At 42.5% G+C, this 18,363-nt stretch overlaps 2 protein-coding genes across 4 annotated transcripts; one reads left to right on the top strand and one right to left on the bottom strand.

Annotated features, from left to right (window-relative positions):
• The first annotated feature begins 67 nt into the window (after window positions 1-67).
• LOC110526263 (vacuolar protein sorting-associated protein 35) lies at window positions 68-15,738 on the top strand. 3 transcript variants are annotated; one of them, XM_021607073.2, is made up of 17 exons: window positions 68-198; window positions 1,204-1,287; window positions 1,528-1,624; window positions 1,775-1,898; window positions 2,117-2,299; window positions 2,748-2,967; window positions 3,555-3,638; window positions 3,786-3,895; window positions 4,007-4,103; window positions 4,332-4,480; window positions 8,105-8,312; window positions 11,607-11,762; window positions 11,856-11,978; window positions 12,908-13,087; window positions 13,247-13,486; window positions 13,864-14,007; window positions 14,585-15,738. In XM_021607073.2, exons 1-17 carry the CDS (start codon window positions 196-198, stop codon window positions 14,762-14,764), a joined length of 2,382 nt encoding a protein of 793 aa, XP_021462748.1. In that variant the 5' UTR covers window positions 68-195; the 3' UTR covers window positions 14,765-15,738. The 3 variants fall into 3 exon arrangements, with proteins under 3 accessions (XP_021462748.1, XP_021462746.1, XP_021462747.1); XM_021607071.2 differs by having other exon boundaries at window positions 1,189-1,287; XM_021607072.2 differs by having other exon boundaries at window positions 72-198; window positions 1,201-1,287.
• A 518-nt stretch (window positions 15,739-16,256) lies between these two features.
• On the bottom strand, window positions 16,257-18,363 carry LOC100653452 (histamine H3 receptor). The gene is made up of 3 exons (XM_021607074.2): window positions 17,957-18,363; window positions 17,586-17,752; window positions 16,257-17,394 (listed from the first exon to the last, which is right to left on the bottom strand). The coding sequence occupies exons 1-3, from the start codon at window positions 18,282-18,284 to the stop codon at window positions 16,498-16,500; spliced, it is 1,392 nt and encodes a 463-aa protein (XP_021462749.2). The 5' UTR covers window positions 18,285-18,363; the 3' UTR covers window positions 16,257-16,497.

Genomic DNA, 18,363 nt, shown 5'->3' with positions numbered 1-18,363 from the left:
TATGCCTAATCCTATCCTTAAATTAAGACATAAAAGCAAATAGTTGTTTTCATACATTTTTACGTCATAGTCTATTTTGACTTTGTGGCTGTGGTAACTTGTGGAAACCGGGTAGCTGGTGGATTGGTAGCAGTCACATGACTGGGAAACGATTTCAGGGTTAGCTACCAGTTTGCTGATACAAACTTGATAATCATGGTAAGTGAAAAGGCAAAAATAGCTACACTTTATACTGTGATTATTATCCATCCAATCCTCCCATGTGAGTCATTACTTTTCGGTATTGTTTTTTTGTTATTGCTGTATGGCTGAGACTCGAAAACAGACTCAAATTGTGGGTGGTGCTAGTTAGCTACGGCCTAGTTAAAAGCCAGATAGCTACATGCTAGCTAGTAGTTGGCTAAGGCTGTAGACTAACTGTCAACATATTTCATTTTTGAAGAATCGACCCGATTCATTGATGTCTAGCATCTCTTATGGCCGATTAGTTTCATCTCTTACCTTTAAGACACGAACTTCACCAAGTCTAAGGAGTGCAGTTTGTTAGCTAGTATTTTCATGAAATGTCTAGACGCGTTAGCCAGTTAGCTATCTAGCTAACTAACGTAGCTAGTACAGATCAAAGAGAATATCGATTTTACTTAGCATATGTAACTAACTAGCTAAACTCGATTGGTTATCCGTGACAGAGAGGTCCAAATATACAAACCTGGCCACCACAACTGACGTTAGCTATCTAGTTCAATAACAAAGGTTAGCCAACAGATGTCAGTCATTGATCATTCATTCTGGTGATGCTAGAAATGAACATGGTTCGTGTGAACACATACGAATCAGTAGCGAACCATTTGATGATAGTCTGGTGACTCAGTGCTAGCTTGCAGTCTACACCTACTACACTCTTGATGAGGCATGTGACATTTTTTTCACCATTTCTAATCTTAGGCCATCCAGAGGGCTGACATTAGAATAACTATGAATTAGCTAACTCGATGTTTATGTTGACCAGTACAGTACCACCAACCATTGAATTATTTTCCTGTGAGGATAGCCAGTTTACTGAGCATCTGAGTCAATGTCATGTCTCGGCTCCCTGTAACTGTAAACCACTGTAGCTGTAATGGTGGATGGAGTATGTCAGAGTAACATGCATGGCATTCCTCTGAGCTTCTGTGTGCTGTCTTTCAGCCTACCACACAGCAGTCACCCCAGGACGAGCAGGAAAAGCTACTTGATGAAGCTGTGCAGGCTGTCAAGGTCCAGTCATTTCAGATGAAGCGTTGCCTGGTAAGATCTACCTATTTCCTCCTTTGTGGGTCCGTTTGATTTCCTTCTCTTTTCTGTTAACAATATAGCAAATATGTATTGTGTTTTCTGACCCTCATCAGTGTATGAGAGAGACAGTGTTTCCAAGCTGCAAGTTACATTACAGCATATTTTGGAGCAGTGTATCAGGTATTAAACGAACTGTACTGTATACTCATTGACTTGTTACTTGACTTGTTTGATTGACACTTCCATCTGTAGGACAAGAACAAGCTGATGGATGCATTGAAACATGCATCTAACATGCTGGGTGAACTCAGGACCTCCATGTTATCGCCAAAGAGCTACTACGAACTCTGTATCCTTTACCTGTTGCAACCTATGGATCTCTGGTCTAGACATAGAAACAAAATGCACTCCTCATTCTCAAGATCATTTGACTGTTCTAGGCAAGTCTATGTTTGGTGTTGTTTACAATTGTGCTATGAGTCCCTAATTCTGAGTGCAGACATGGCCATCTCTGACGAGCTCCACTACCTGGAGGTGTACCTGACAGATGAGTTTGCCAAAGGCAGGAAGGTGGCTGACCTCTATGAGCTGGTTCAATATGCAGGGAACATCATCCCCAGACTGTGAGTACTCAAGCATCCTAATGATCGTTTCAGATAGTGAATAAGTGTAAATGGAAAGCTGCACATGTTCTCTTGGACTAGCCTACTTGTACATGTGATCAATCATGTGACAACAATGCCCTCCTTTAGGCAGTGCGAATCAGATGAAGGAGCTTGACCCTAAAGGAATAGGAAACAGAACAAGTAATGACCCCCTCCCCCCCTCTCCTCTCTCCCAGTTACCTGCTGATCACTGTGGGGGTGGTGTATGTTCGCTCCTTCCCTCAGTCGCGCAAGGACATCCTGAAGGACCTGGTGGAGATGTGTCGTGGGGTGCAGCACCCGCTGAGAGGCCTGTTCCTCAGAAACTACCTGCTCCAGTGCACCCGCAACATCTTGCCTGACGACGGGGAGCAGTTAGAGTAAGAACAAAGGGAGAATCTGAATTGCATACTCCTTGCATCCTCTTGCCTTGCCACCTTCATGAAACCCTTTGGAGGAGAAGGTCAGAGGGGAGGGACCTTTGGTTTTCTCATCCAATGGTTTTTGAGAAGGAGGTGAGGAAAAAGAGGACGCAATTCAGATTTTCTCCTCACGGGGCTCCCCTCGTGAGCTGCCCCTCACTCATTCTCATCGACCAATTCCCACTCGCAATCCAGGCCTCACAGTGTATTTATCAGACCTTCTCATTACGTTGTGTCCGTCCTCTGATTGAAAGAGATTTGAGCTCGTTGTTTAGCAATCATCCCAGAAGGTGTAAATGTGACCTTAGAGTTATTGATTTAATGAAAAGGCTTATATACTTCCTCTTGATATATCATGCTCCAGTTAACGAGGCAGAACTTTTGGTCCTCGTCTCTGTCTTTCCAGGGGGGAGGATGCGATGACGGGAGACATTAACGACTCCATTGACTTTGTGTTGCTGAATTTTGCTGAGATGAATAAGCTGTGGGTGCGCATGCAGCACCAGGGCCACAGCCGAGACAGGGAGAAGAGGGAGAAGGAGAGGCAAGAGCTGCGCATCCTGGTCGGGACCAACCTGGTTCGACTCAGCCAGCTGGAGGGGGTCAACGTGGAAAAGTATAAACAGGTTGGTGTTTACGTCTGCCTATATATGTATCGATGTCTAGAGCTGCACATTTGCATGTACTAGAAGTAAAATGGAACACTTGACATTAAATCTGAATGCTAATGTATGATTAATCTGAAACTGACTTGAAGACTGTGTAGTTAATATGAATCAGTATGCTTGTTTTTGTGCCACTTTTCAGATATTGGCTTGCAAATGAATTAATGTACTTGAATTGAGAGAATCATGCCATGCAGGGGAGCATAGGAACACATCATGTACTGTTCTAGAATAAAGAGCACCTATAGAATTATGTAGGGTGTAGCCTTTGTCGTTTGTCTATCGGAGGGCGTGGAGACAAGGGAAGATGATCATTGACAAGCTCCGAGAGAGGTTCTTAACCCTGAGCACCTCTTGATGTTTTATTTCTGCTATTATATCTACTTTACCTTAGAAATTATGTTTGGCAAAGAGGGATGCAGCATTGGATAAAATATTACATTGAATATGTATTACAACGTGCAGAAAATAAACAAATACTTAAGTCCCTTATATCTAGAGAGGATGTCCATTGTGTTACATTGTATTTGGGTTATTTCTCTCCCCAGATTGTGCTGTCCGGTGTCCTAGAACAGGTGGTAAACTGCAGAGATTCCCTGGCTCAAGAATATCTCATGGAGTGCATCATTCAGGTAACTACCGTTTCCAGTTTGTCATTGCGTCAAGGTCTGTAGTAGGAAATGCATACGCATGAACTATCACTGATTCATCACATAGACTGGTCAAATGGAGTCACCCTGCCCTGCTGTCTATGGCCTGGCTCTCCTCTTCTATAACAGGTTTTCCCTGATGAGTTCCACCTTCAGACACTGAACCTATTCCTTCGTTCCTGTGCCGACCTGCATCAGCACGTCAATGTCAAAAACATCATCATCGCTCTCATTGACAGGTGACTCTGCTACATGCGATTTCAGTTCAATCAGTACACTACACACAGGATTGCAATTTTCCCTGGTATTGTATTGAAACACACTGACATGATTTATCTTCTCTGTTTTAGACTGGCTTTGTTTGCTCACCGAGAAGATGGACCTGGAATCCCTGCTGAAATCAAACTGTTTGATATTTTCTCCCAACAAGTAGCCACAGTTATACAGGTAAGTGATGGAGAAAGAAAGGCTTTTCTTCTTTTTTTTCTTATTTTTCTTTCTCCCCTGCAGATATCAATATCTCTCGCTCAAAGGACAAATTCGGGCACAAAATCGAGATCTAGTTTTCCTCTCATCGACTCAATCTCATGACCTTGATGGATGTTTAAGTAATTCAACTGAAGTAGACTACATTATATGTTATTACATATTTTGTATTTCATGTTTTCCCTCCAGTCCCGCCAGGACATGCCTTCGGAGGATGTGGTCTCACTACAGGTGTCCCTCATCAACCTGGCAATGAAGTGCTACCCTGACCGGGTGGACTATGTGGACAAGGTGTTGGAGAGCACAGTGGAGATCTTCAATAAGCTCAACCTGGAGCAGTAAGAGCACTACCATGTCCCTGTCTCATTGTTACATAGTTGATCATGTGGATAATTCTGCTTCTCCTTTGTTTGGTAGAGGAATTCATCGGACCAAAGATATACATTAATGGAAATTAAAATGAAATTACTTTAGCAGGGGTTGCGTAACACAGGAAAAAATAGATAAAACGCATAAGAAATATCTTGCTGCGTTTTATAAACGCAGATCTAAAATGCTTCTTATTGTAATTTCAGCTTGTCCTCAGACTCATTTTGTACGTTAGTTGCACTTCTCCACTGAGTATTCATGAATGAGCATTCTGGCAGCAGACAGGGCTCTGACTGATGTGTTGCTACAGTTAAAATCGGAAGGTTACGTAAACTTAGGTTTGAGTCGTTTTTCAATCACCCCACAAATTTCTTGTTAACAAACTATAGTTTTGGCAAGTCGGTCAGGACATCTAATTTGTACATGACACAAGTAATTTTTCCAACAATTGTTTACAGACAGATTATTTCACTTATAATTCACTGTATCGCAATTCCAGTGGGTCAGAAGTTTACATACACTAAGTTGACTGTGCCTTTAATCAGCTTGGAAAATTCCAGAAAATGGTGTCATGACTTTAGAAGCTTCTGATAGGCTAATTGACATCATTTCAGTCAATTGGAGGTGTACCTGTGTGGATGTATTTCAAGGCCTACCTTCAAACTCAGTGCCTCTTTGCTTGACATCATGGGAACATTTTAAAAAATCAGCCAAGACCTCCGAAAGATAATTGTAGACCTCCAGTAGTCTAGCTCAATCTTGCGAGCAATTTCCAAACGCCTGAAGGTACCACGTTCATCTGTACAAACAATAGCACACACGTATGAACACCATGGGACCATGCAGCCGTCATACCGCTTAGGAAGGAGACGCGTTCTGTCTCCTAGAGATGAATGTACTTTGGTGCGAAAAGTGCAAATCAATCCCAGAACAACAGCAAAGGACCTTGTGAAGATGCTGGAGGAAACAGGTACAAAAGTATCTATATCCACAGTAAAGCAAGGAAGGAGCCACTGCTCCAAAACCGCCATAATAAAGCCAGACTACGGTTTGCAACTGCACATGGGGACAAAGATCGTACCTTTTGGAGAAATGTCCTCTGGTCTGATGAAACAAAAATAGAATTGTTTGGCCATAATGACCACCGTTATGTTTGGAGGAAAAAGGGGGAGACCTGCAAGCCGAAGAACACCATCCCAACTGTGAAACATGAGGGTGGCAGCATCATGTTGTGGGGCTGCTTTGCTGCAGGATGGACTGGTGCACTTCACAAAATAGATGGCATGATGAGGAGGGAGAATTATGTGGATGTATTGAAGCAACATCTCAAGGCATCAGTCAGGAAGTGAAAGCTTGGTCGCTATAGGGTCTTCCAAATAGACAATGACCCCACGCATCCTTCCAAAATGATAACAAAATGGTTTAAGGTTAACAAAGTCAAGATATTGGTGTTGCCGTCACAAAGCCCTGACCTTAATCCTATAGAAAATGTGTGGGCAGAACTGAAAAAGCGTGTGCGAGCAAGGAGGCCTACATACCTGACTCAGTTACACCAGCTCTGTCAGGAGGAATGGGCCAAAATTCACCCAACTTTTTGTGGGAATCTTGTGGAAGGCTACCCGAAACGCTTGACTCAAGTTAAACAATTTTAAGGCAATGCTACCAAATACTAATTGACTGTATGTAAACTTCTGACCCACTTGGAATGTGATGAAAGAAATAACATCTGGAAAAAAATATTTGTCACACCTTTTTTATATTTTGTATAAAAAAAATGGCCCCTTTTTCTCCCCAATTTCGTGGTATTCAATTGGTAGTGACAGTCTTGTCTCATCACTGCAACTCCCGTACGGACTCTGGAGAGGCGAAGGTCGAAAACTGTGCGTCCTCCGAAACCCAACCCCAAGCCGTACTGCTTCTTGACACAATGCCCACCTAACCCGGAAGCCAGCACACCTGGCAATCGCGTCAGCGTGCATGCGCCCAACCCACCACAGGAGTCGCTAGAGCACGATGGGACATGAACATCCCTGCCGGCCAAATCCTCCCCTAACCTGGACGACGCTGGACCAATTGTGCGCCGCCCCATGGGTCTCCAGGTCGCGGCCGTCTGCGACAGAGCCTGGACTCGAACCAGGATCTCTAATGGCACAGCTTTACTGCAATACAGTACCTTAGACCACTGCACCACTTGGGAGGCCCCATATAACACTATTTGACGCGTTAAATACTATCAGTAGCACTGTCAAATCTGTACAAAAAGGTTTGCAAACAATCAAACACTGGCCACAAACTATGTGTTTACAATACGACGTTGGTGAAAATATTTATTTTTTTTGTCATCAATGTCTGGAATTCTCTGGATTTATGGTGTGAACCAGGGGGGAAAAAACACACAGCCACGCCATTGAATAGCAGGCTAGTGGTTGCTTTGCAATGCTTGCAGTTAGCCACTGATTCCTTACAAACCACTCATTGTTGAATTTGCAATTTCCAACTTGTGTAATCTTTATGGCCGAGCACTGATACATTTTATCTATAATTTATCTTAATTATTTCTCTTCATATGACGAGGATTAAAAACGATTTGCCAGTAGATTGTCAACTTGATTCATAATGACTGCTAGCAAAGACTTTGAAGTAAGATGTTGACATGATCAGTCCAATCAAAGCTACAGTGCATATAACGTCATTGACGTCATTTTATTTGTGGCCGATGACCTTGAGCCTTCTTGGAAGGGCACTTGTAATATAACTCTACGGCAGGACCCAAAGGTCTGAAATCTTGGATGTCTACCCTTACTAAGGACTTAAACTTGGCGATTATGTAGTGCCCCCATGACTGACAGAACACTGAGCCAATCACGGCGCAATGCTGCTATTGTCTGCTGGCTTGCCCCACCACCACAGAAAGCACTGAGCTAGGCTGAAACACCTGCATTTTGGAGCTGCCTCACTCAAGAAAACAAAAAAGGACCATGTTTGTATGCTGCTTTATTAACTCAATGATATATATATATATATATATATATATATATATATATATATATATATATATTTGTTTTATATTGTTTGCAAACTGATGTGACATGTATTAATGCCAAAATAACATGCAAAACAGGCAAGAAAATAAATATTTATATACCTGCCACCGATCTTGAATTAAGAGCTTGCTGAACAAACAACCGCTAGTAGAAAAATGGTAGAAAAACCTAATTCTTCAGCAAAGTGCTAGAGTAGGCTACAGTGCTTTGTTCAGCCATACTTGAGACTGAAAGGTTTACAAATCTCAGAAGAAAGCCAGTTGCAGAGTATATTTTCTCATCAAACAGTAATGAATTTTTTAAAATAAATAAAGTTTATCATCCCCATCTATAATCTCAAATCTCTGTAAGAAGTATGTAATTTCTTAATGTAATTCCCTTTTTTCTTTAGACTATATATATATATATATATATATATAATTTGTTTTCAGCCATGTGATGTTTGGAAGTTATTATATTTCCCAATTTTCATAAATAGCTGACAAAGGAAACTGCTGTAGCTACTTCAGTGTTTTCATTCTCAACGCCATTGTCTCCCCCCTTTCGAAGCATTGCAACCAGTAGCGCGGTCTCGAAAGAGTTGACTAGGCTGCTGAAGATCCCAGTGGACACCTACAACAACATTCTGACCGTTCTGCAACTCAAGCACTTCCCACCACTCTTCGAGTACTTTGATTATGAGTCCCGCAAAAGCATGAGCTGTTACGTTCTGAGCAACACTCTGGACTACAACACCACCATTATATCCCAGGAGCAGGTCAGTACACACACACCGACACACACACACACCAACGCACACAATGAGTAGGACACACCTACTCATTCCAGGGTTTTTCTTTATTTTTTACTATTTTTTTACATTGTAGAAAAATCAAGACATCAACTATGAAATAACACATGGAATCATGTAGTAATGAAAAAAGTTTAAAACAAATCAAAATATATTTGAGATTCTTCAAAGTTGTCACCCTTTGCCTTGATGACAGCTTTGCACAATCTTGGCATTCTCTCAACCAGCTTCATGAGGAATGTTTTTCCAGCAGTCCAACAAGGAGTTCCCACTTATGCTGAGCACTTGTTGGCTGCTTTTCCTTCTCTCTGCAGTCCAACTCATCCCAAACCATCTTAATTGGGTTGAGGTCAGGTGATTGTGGAGGCCAGGTCATCTGATGCAGCACCCCATCACTCTCCTTTTTGATCAAATAGTCCATACACAGCCTGGAGGTGTGTGTTGGATCATTGTCCTGTTGAAAAACAAATGATAGTCCCAGTAAGCGCAAACCAGATGGGATGGCGTATCACTGCAGAATGCTGTGGTAGCCATGCTGGTGAAGTGTGCCTTGAATTCTAAATAAATTACTGACAGAATCACCAGCAAAGCAGCATCACACCACCACCTCCATGCTTCATGGTGAGAGCCACACATGCGAAGATCATCTGTTCACCTACTCTGCGTCTCACAAAAACACAGCGGTTGGAACCAAAAATCTCAAATTTGGACTCATCAGACCAAAGACAGATTTCCACCTGTCTAATGTCCATTACTTGTGTTTCTTGGCCCAAGTGTAAGTCTCTTCTTCTTAGCACTCAGCAATTCGACCATGAGGCCTGTTTCACGCAGTCTCCTCTGAACGGTTGATGTTGAGATGTGTCTGTTACTTGAACCCTGTGAAGCATTTATTTGGGTTGCAAATTTTCAGATTGACTGACCTTCATGTCTTAAAGTAATGATGGACTGTAATTTCTCTTTGCTTATTTGAGCTGTTTTTGCCATAATATGGACTTGGTCTTTTACCAAATCGGGCTATCTGCTGTATACCACCCCTACCATGTCACAACACTACTGATTGGCTCAAATGCATTAAGAAGGAAAGAAATTCCACAAATTAACTTTTAACAAGGCACACCTGTTAATTGAAATGCAATCCAAGTAAGAACCTCATTGAAGCTGGTTGAGTGCCAAGAGTGTGCAAAGCTGTCATCAAGACAAAGGGTGGCTACTTTGAAGGATCTCATCTAAATATATTTTTTATTTAACACTTTCTTTGTCGCTACATGACTCCATATGTGTTATTTCATAGTTTTGATGTCTTCACTAGTATTCTACAATGTAGGAAATAGTACAAATAAAGAAAAACCCTTGAATGAGGAGGTGTGTCCAAACTTTTGACCGGTATTGTACACACAAACACGTACTGATATGTGCTACTTATGTTTTTGCACATTGAGCTGTGTTCTTTCTCATAAGTGTTTTCTTGTTGTTGGGCTCTTTTCACCTTACTTTGTTTAGGTAAGCATGAACAAAAGGCTCTTTGTATTGTGTACTTCCATGCAGTCTGGCTACTTATTTTCATCAATTCTCTTCTTCAAGATATTGGCTGTTAAAGTCATAATAACCTTTTCTAACTTTTCAATTTGGAAAAGGTCAATGTGAACAATGATTCAGAGCACCAGCCTTTTCTAAGAGCGCTCTTAGTGGGACTCCAGGAGATCATTGATTTCCCAGTAATGCCATAAGAGACCTTTTAAAAGCCCCCCCCCCCAACTTATATAACTATCTTCACCCATACCTTTTTGGCCACGATATAACTTCAACTCCATTACAATATACTTGCAGTCTGGTGATTTTTGTTGTTGTTGCCACTAATAGCCCTTTCCAGTCTGCTCAAGAAAACTTGTTGATGATACAGTGCTTTCAGAAAGTATTTACACTCCTTTTTACACATTTTGGTATGTTACCAAGTGGGATTTTTTATTTATTTAATGGTCCTTTTTGTCAACAGTCCATACAATATTCTGTAATATAATTTGTAAAAAGATTTTGAAATTTATATAAAATTTTAAAAAGTACACATTTCTTTTATTAGATAAGTATTCAACCCCCTGAGTCAATACATTTTAGAATCACCTTTGGCAGCGATTACAGCTGTGAGTGTTTTGGGGTAAGTATCTAAGAGCTTTGCATACCTGGATTGAACAATATTTGCCCATTTTATAATTCTTCAAGCTCTGTCATGTTGGTTGTTGATCATTGCTAGACAGTCATTTTCAAGTCTTGCCATAGAGTTTCAAGCCAATTTGGCAAAACTGTAACTTGGCTACTCGGGAACATTAAATGTCTTCTTGGTAAGCAACTCCAGTGTAGATTTGGCCATGTATTTTAGGTTATTTTCCTGCTTAAAGGTGAATTTTTCTTCCAGTGTCTGTTGCAAAGCAGACTGAACCAGATTTTCCTCTAGGATTTGCCTGTGCTTGGTTCTATTGTGTTTAATTTTTGTCCTAAATAACTTCCTAGTTCTTCCTGATGACAAGCATACCCATAACATGATGCAGCCTCCACCATGCTTGAACATGTGAAGAGTGGTACTCAGGGATGTGTTGTGTTGGATTTGCCCCCAAACATAACGCTTTATATTCAGGACCAAAAGTGCATTTCTTTGCCACATTTTTAGCAGGATTATACTTTAGTGCCTTATTGCAAACAGGATGCATGTTTTGGAATATTTGTATTCTGTACAGGCTTCCTTCTTTTCACTCTGTCAGTTAGGTTAGTATTCTGGAGTAACTACAATGTTGTTGATCCATCCTCAGCTTTCTCTTATCACAGCCATTAAACTGTAACTGTTTTAAGGTCACCATTGGTCTCATTGTGAAATCCCTGAGTGGTTTCCTTCCTTTCCGGCAACTGAGTTAGGAAGGATGTCTGTATCCGTGTAGCGACTGGGTGTATTGATACACTATCTAAATGTAATTGATAACTTCACTATGCTCAAAGGGATATACAGTGTCTGCTTTTTTTAAAAACTTGACATAACAAAGGAGTTGAATACTTTTCATTTTTTATTTTTTATTTATTTTTTATCTAAAGACAAAAGTACACTTTTTTTACATTGTGTGGTATTGTGTGTAGGCCAGTGACACAATCTCAATTTGATCCATTTTTATTTCAGGCTGTAACAACAATATGTGGAAAAAGTCCAGGCGTGTGAATACTTTCTGAAAGCACTGTAAATATCTCACTGCTGAAGCACCGCTTTCTCTCTCCCTCCAGGTGGATGCCATCCTGTCCCTGGTGTCAACACTGATCCAGGACCAGCCAGACCAGCCTGCTGAGGACCCAGACCCAGAGGACTTTGCTGAGGAGCAGAGCCTTGTGGGTCGCTTCATTCATCTGCTGCTTTCCGATGACCCCGACCAACAGTATCTGGTAAGCTTTGCTTCCCATACAGTTGAATTCCGTCACAGTATCAATGTGTTTTCAGGAGATGTGTTTCATGGAGGGCTCCGTCATGTTTTTCAGATCCTGAATACAGCCAGGAAGCACTTTGGTGCTGGGGGGAACCAGAGGATTCGCTACACTCTTCCACCGCTGGTGTTTGCTGCCTATCAGCTGGCCTTCCGCTACAAAGAGAACTCTTCATCAGTACGCCACGTAACCCTTACCCTAACTTTTCTGAACAAAAATATAAACCCAACATGTAAAGTGTTGGTCCCGTTTTTCATGAGCTGAAATGGAAGATCCCAGAAATGTTCCATACACACAAGTGTACAAGTCTCTCAAGTGTTGTGCACAAATTTGTTTACGTCCCTGTTAGTGAGCATTTCTCCTTTGCCAAGATAATCCATCCACCTGACAGGTGTGAGATATAAAGACGTTGATTAAACAGCATGAGCATTACACAAGTGCACCCTGTGCTGGGGACAATGAAAGGTCACTTTAAAATGTGCAGTTTTGTCACACAATGCCATAGATGCTTCAAGTTTTGAGGGAGTGTGCAATTGGCATGCTGACTGCAGGAATGTCCAACAGAGCTGTTGCCAGATAATTGAATGTTAATGTCTCTACTATAAGATGCCTCCAATGTTGTTTTAGAGAATTTGGCGGTACATCCAACCGGCTTCACAACCGCAGACCACGTGTTACCACGCCAGCCCAGGACCTCCACATCTGGCTTCTTCACCTGTGGGATCGTCAGGGAGGGGGGATGCTGAGGAGTATTTCTGTCTGTAATAAAGCCTTTTTGTGGGGGAAAAACTCATTCTGATTGGCTGGGCCTGACTCCCCAGTGGGTGGACCTGGCTCCCAAGTGGGTGGGCCTATGTCCTCCCAGGCCTACCAATGGATGCGCCCCCTGCCCAGTCATGTGAAATCCATCGATTAGGGCATAATTTATTTAAGTTGACTGATTTCCTTCTATGAACTGTAACTCAGTAAAATCTTTGTAATTGTTGCATTTATATTTTTGTTCAGTATTCATATTTTATTTTTTTACGAAGTTATGAAGAGGATGATTTATGATAAACAGGAAGGTGGATTTGAACTGTTTCCTCTTTGTTGGACACGTCCCACAGGATGATAAATGGGAGAAGAAGTGCCAGAAGATCTTCTCGTTTGCCCACCAAACCATCAGTGCCTTGATCAAGGCTGAGCTGGCTGAGCTGCCCCTCAGACTCTTCCTACAGGGGGCGCTGGCCGCAGGAGAGATTGGCTTTGAGAACCACGAGACTGTGGCCTACGAGTTTATGTCACAGGTACAAGGGACAAAATGGGTTGAGTGTTAAATATTGTAGGGAGGAGGTCACTGCCCCTCTTCGCCTTAGGTTTACTTGTGCCCTGTGTTGGCAGCATTGACATTTTTCTATATCTGTTTTCTCTGAGAATCATAACATACGACTGCCCCCCCACCCCAGGCCTTCTCCCTGTATGAGGATGAGATCAGCGACTCCAAGGCTCAACTAGCAGCTATCACGCTGATCATCGGCACGTTTGAGAGAACAAAATGCTTCAGCGAGGAGAACCATGAGCCCCTGAGGACACAGTGTGCGCTCGCTGCCTCCAAACTGCTCAAGAAGCCAGACCAGTGTCGGGCCGTCAGCATCTGTGCACACCTCTTCTGGTCCGGACGCAACACTGAAAAGAATGGAGAGGAGGTGGGGGTTGTGATCACAAAGAGGATAAATATATAATTATTGTGTTAAATACAGTGCTGTTCTAAAGATGATGGTGTCACCATAGTAACAGACATGCAGTAACAGTCTAGTAACCAAGTATTGAGATTGATTGCCTTGCTTTGTCTTCTGCTCTGATGAGATATAAAAAAAAAATCCCCATATGACAAGCAGGGTGGTAATTCTAAGGTTCCTTGCTCATAATGACACATAATCAAGAGTATTGAAGCGTGGGAAATCCAGTAAGAGGTTCTCTTTGTTCTATATTTATATTCAGAGTTTCAACTTCCTCTTCATCACAGGGGGCGTGTGTGTGAATGCGTGGTAAAATAGTTTTACACCACCGTCTTTGTCCTCAGATTCTTGACGGGAAGAGGGTGATGGAGTGCTTAAAGAAGGCCCTGAAAATCGCCAATCAGTGCATGGACCCGTCATTGCAAGTGCAGCTCTTCATTGAGATCCTGAACAGATATGTCTGTTTCTACGAAAGAGAGAATGATGCGGTATGTGCACATTTCTTCCCTTTTGTCCTCCTCGTCTATACTACCACTCATTCCTGAAATGCTTTTTAAGAACCAGGCTTGCATTATGAAATCCTGACGTCTTTTCAACGCACTTCATGTGCAGACGGTCACATTGAGCTGCCTGGAGTGACGCCATCCAATCTCCCGTGTTCTCTGAGTTTTTTGGAACAGTATTGGGACTTGCTAGCACACCAAGGGGACGCCCACTCTTTGGTGGTTATTTACCAGCGCAGCAAGGAGGGAAGGACAGGAGGCTACAGCACACCCACCCACTCTCCCCAGACAGACAGTTGGGGTGTCTTACAGGGTGTTTTTCTTAACATCTAGAGAGGGTACTAGACCTCCAGGGACTGAGAACAGGGGCTCCATGGTCAGAACAATTTGAGACACTGATGACATTTTTTTCCCCCCCTAAATCATGATATAACTTTTGTCTTATAACTGAGTATATTTCTGCATATCTACAGTAGGTAATATGTACTTTTTTTTTCTCTCACTAATTTCAATTTATTTGAAATTATTATTCGAAATCATGAGATGTCTTGATCCCCTGTAGGTGACGGTCCAGGTTCTGAACCAGCTGATCCAGAAGATCCGAGAGGACCTGCCAAACCTGGAGGCCAGCGAGGAGACGGAGCAGATCAACAAACACTTCCACAACACACTGGAGCACCTGCGTCTGCAGAGAGAGTCGCCGGAGGCTGAGGGGCCTGCTTATGAGGGCCTGGTGCTGTAGGACTCGCTACACTTATAAATATCTATATATATATTTACACACACATGTACACTCACACCAGGGTATTCCATCCATTGGGAAAAATGCCAACCCCACCAACAACACCTGCCTTCCATCTCTCTATTTCTTTCTCTTTCTATCTTTTCTCCTCTCACTCTATTTCCTTCTATCATCCCCCTTTATTTCATGTTACCATTTTTAGCATAAGGTGTTGCATTTAAAGGTGTTGCTTTTGAGAATACATGGTGTACAGGCTGCAGTTTGTCTTGCACTTCCTGTGTGTTGTCATTCCATCATATTTGACAATTTCTGTTGTCCGTCGTCACCCTCAGAAGGCGAAGATATAGCCAGTGGAAGCTCATGTTTAAAGTTTGTACCCTACTCATCTCCTCTGTCTGTACGTCATCATGATTTCATGGTCATGCAAAAGAAAGAAATTGCCTGCTTTTATGTCTCATCATTACTAGGTCGTACTGGGGGAGAGTTATCCCATTGACCTAACGCTGTGACCCAACAACCTCTTCTCCTCCATGGACTAACACCTGGGCAGTCGGCTGTAGATTTTCCTTTGCCCTCCTCTTTCTCTCTCCTCAACTGCTTCACTCATTTAGCTTGAGCTTTTTTTTTCTGGTTGCGGCCTTACTTCTGTGGTTGACAGCCATTTGTAGAGAGTTAAGCGGTGTGTGTTGGTGCATGCTTTTACATAGACCTGCTCTGGATATCTCAATGAGTGGTAGGAGGAACTGATGTGTATGATACCCCTTTGCCACTGGCGCTACTAAAGTGGCAGCTAACCTTAATTTCTTAGATGTCCACATTGATTAAAAGATCTCTGCTGGGGTTGGGTTCTATTCATCTCGTTGTCTTCTGGATTCTGAACCCTATCTATTGTATGTATGAGCTACTTGTAAATCAGCAAAAACAGAATAAATATCATGTCGTTTGCACAAATAAACAAATTGATATTAACCCTACATGTCTATAACTTGGTGTCCATCTTCTGTTATGCTGCAGGTAACTAGCCTCTGGTTTTGAATTAATACTTAGTCGGTGCACTGAGAGAGAGATTCACGTTAGTGAATGGGATCGACATTTGTTTGCAAAATGGTCACCCTTTTATGAAAGACAAGGTTATTATGAAAGTTATATTTTTTAGAAACACTTTCGGTGTTTTCTACTATTTAGTTTGGATGGTCAAGGTTGTGTTGTGACTCATGCTTAACAAATGAGGACCAATTAGCTATCTCCTGTCTATGGCTGTTATTCAGTTTTACTTCATCCGTTGCTAGGTGACTGTTCAATGGAGACAGTCTCTCGTTGATGGCCCACGGAATAACAATCACAGCTGAGAACATGTTTTTCTTTGTCATTTAGCGGCATTTTGGTGCCTATATAAAGGCTAACAGACGGTATGTGTTGCAAAAAGGTTTTGAACACTGTTGCCTGAAGTCTAAGGTAGACGCCAGGGTAATAAACATATTGGAGGTGAGCTGCTGCATGTCTTTTATTGTTCAACATAAAACAGACATTACATTTGTAAAGGTAACTAATACACGTTGTAAGATCTGCAAACAAGCACATGCTACACAGAAATACAAAACAATATTCATGGTGACCGTCTGTACCCAGTGCAACACTCGTATGACCTGTCCGCCTACACTAACATCATGAGACAACTGATTATGTAAAACTGTCAGAACAAGGCCATAGTTGTCAGTGCAATTTGGTCATGCTTAATACATTTGTTCCATATACTGTGGCTGAATTTTAATCTTGGTGGTACAAAGCAGTTTTCTGAAAGCCTTTCTGAAGCTGGTATGACACAGCGGGTAAAGGACAGGGTTGATGGAGGAGTTGACCCACAGTAACCAGAAGGAGATTTCATACAGGTAGTGCTGGACACATTGGGCATGGCATGCTGCACGAATGATCATTAACAGTGTGTAGGGAGCCCAGCACAGGCCAAATACACACACAATCACTGCCAGGGACTTGGCAACCTTCTTGTCCTTTGAGAGACGAAAACGACTGGCAGCTACTTCAGATTGGCTGCGCTGTTTACTGAACGAGTGCTCCGCTGACTGGAACCGCGTCCTCCTGGAATGCTGAACCACATCACCCACTTGCAGTGGAGGAAGGTCCAGAATCGTGCTGTCCTTACATGTCTCATGGTTGCTGTTCCCAGTTACTGCTGACACTTTAGCAGTAGATAGAATACCTCCTAACCTGGCAGCATTGTCTGGGATCCTTTGGGCTTCACCTTCCACTGGTCTGACGAAGAATACATGCTGAACTCCAGCTTTCAGGGCCTCCATCTCACAGTCCCCAGGCCCCTCGACAGGCTGCTCATCCCTCACCTGGTTCCGCCTCCTGATGTTGATGTAGATGCTGATGTTGAAGTACATGACAGTAACAAAGGGGGTGAAAAACTCAACAGTGGATGCTGTCATCAAGAAATACCAGTTGAAGTAAAACTCTGCGTGGCACTGTTTGTCGGGCACCACGCTACTACCAGCGATGTATTCCCAGATAATGATCGCTGGCCCATAGAGTAGGAAAGCAGCCAGCCACACACTCAGCATCTTCAGAACAGCCTCCCGGGTCACACCTTTTTGACACCTGTAGCTCACCTGATACAGAAAGAACGGAATGGTGACATTATTGAAATGGGGTGTACACAGGTTCTTGGTGCTCTAAAGAAAACCTTTCAATTCTGATATTTTGATATGGCTTTACATTTCATTACTTTCATATCACTCGCAGACAGTTGAAAATGAAACCTGCTGCAGGAAAGGATAATCATGCGTAAATGTTTTCTCACCGCTCGTGTGACAGATATAAATCTGTCGAAGCTGATCAGGGCGATGTTGAACACTGATGCAGTGCATAAAGTATAGTCCACCACCAGCCATATCTTGCAAAGACCTCGTCCGAGTCGCCACTCACCGGTAATGACATAGGGGATATACGCAGGAATACAAAAGCCGCCTGCAGGTGGGATGGAACACACATTTTACGCACGACTATTAAGCACGCATTTGAAACGCGTTCAGATATTTTGGCAATATAAAACAGTACAGAGAGAAAATATGTATGGGTAGCAGTAGCTTATGAATCATGCACAACAGTATGTATACCTTTACAACAATGGCACACGATGTATTTGCTCACACAATACATTTACGCACTCACCAACGAGTAAATCGGCTATAGCCAAATTCAAAAAGAAAAAGTTCCCTTGAGTTTGCAAACTTTTCTCCACCGCAAAGGCTAATATTACAAGCGCGTTGCCGAGCACAGTGGCGAAGACAAGAAGCGTCATGAGCACGGCCAAGAACACGGAGGTAGACGGAGAGAATTGTCCATATTGCGAACGTGGGTTCCCAGGCATCTCCATATCACCAAGCGCCGTGGCGTTTCCCTGGGTAACCACAGACCAGTTGAGCATCTCATTCGATTTCCAATGCGAAGTGACGGCCATGGAAGTTCCAGCACCCAGTAATAAAGATTCGGGTTGCATTGTCCCTACTTTTATTAATTTTTATATTAGCTTAACCAGCCAACTTCAATAGCATGGTAAAGTTGTTTAAGCTGACATT

The sequence above is a fragment of the Oncorhynchus mykiss genome, chromosome 6 (genome assembly GCF_013265735.2).
Source record: "Oncorhynchus mykiss isolate Arlee chromosome 6, USDA_OmykA_1.1, whole genome shotgun sequence".
NCBI lineage: Eukaryota > Metazoa > Chordata > Actinopteri > Salmoniformes > Salmonidae > Oncorhynchus > Oncorhynchus mykiss.
Note: the sequence above shows the minus strand (reverse complement) of the source record. Positions and strands in the feature narration are given on the sequence as shown.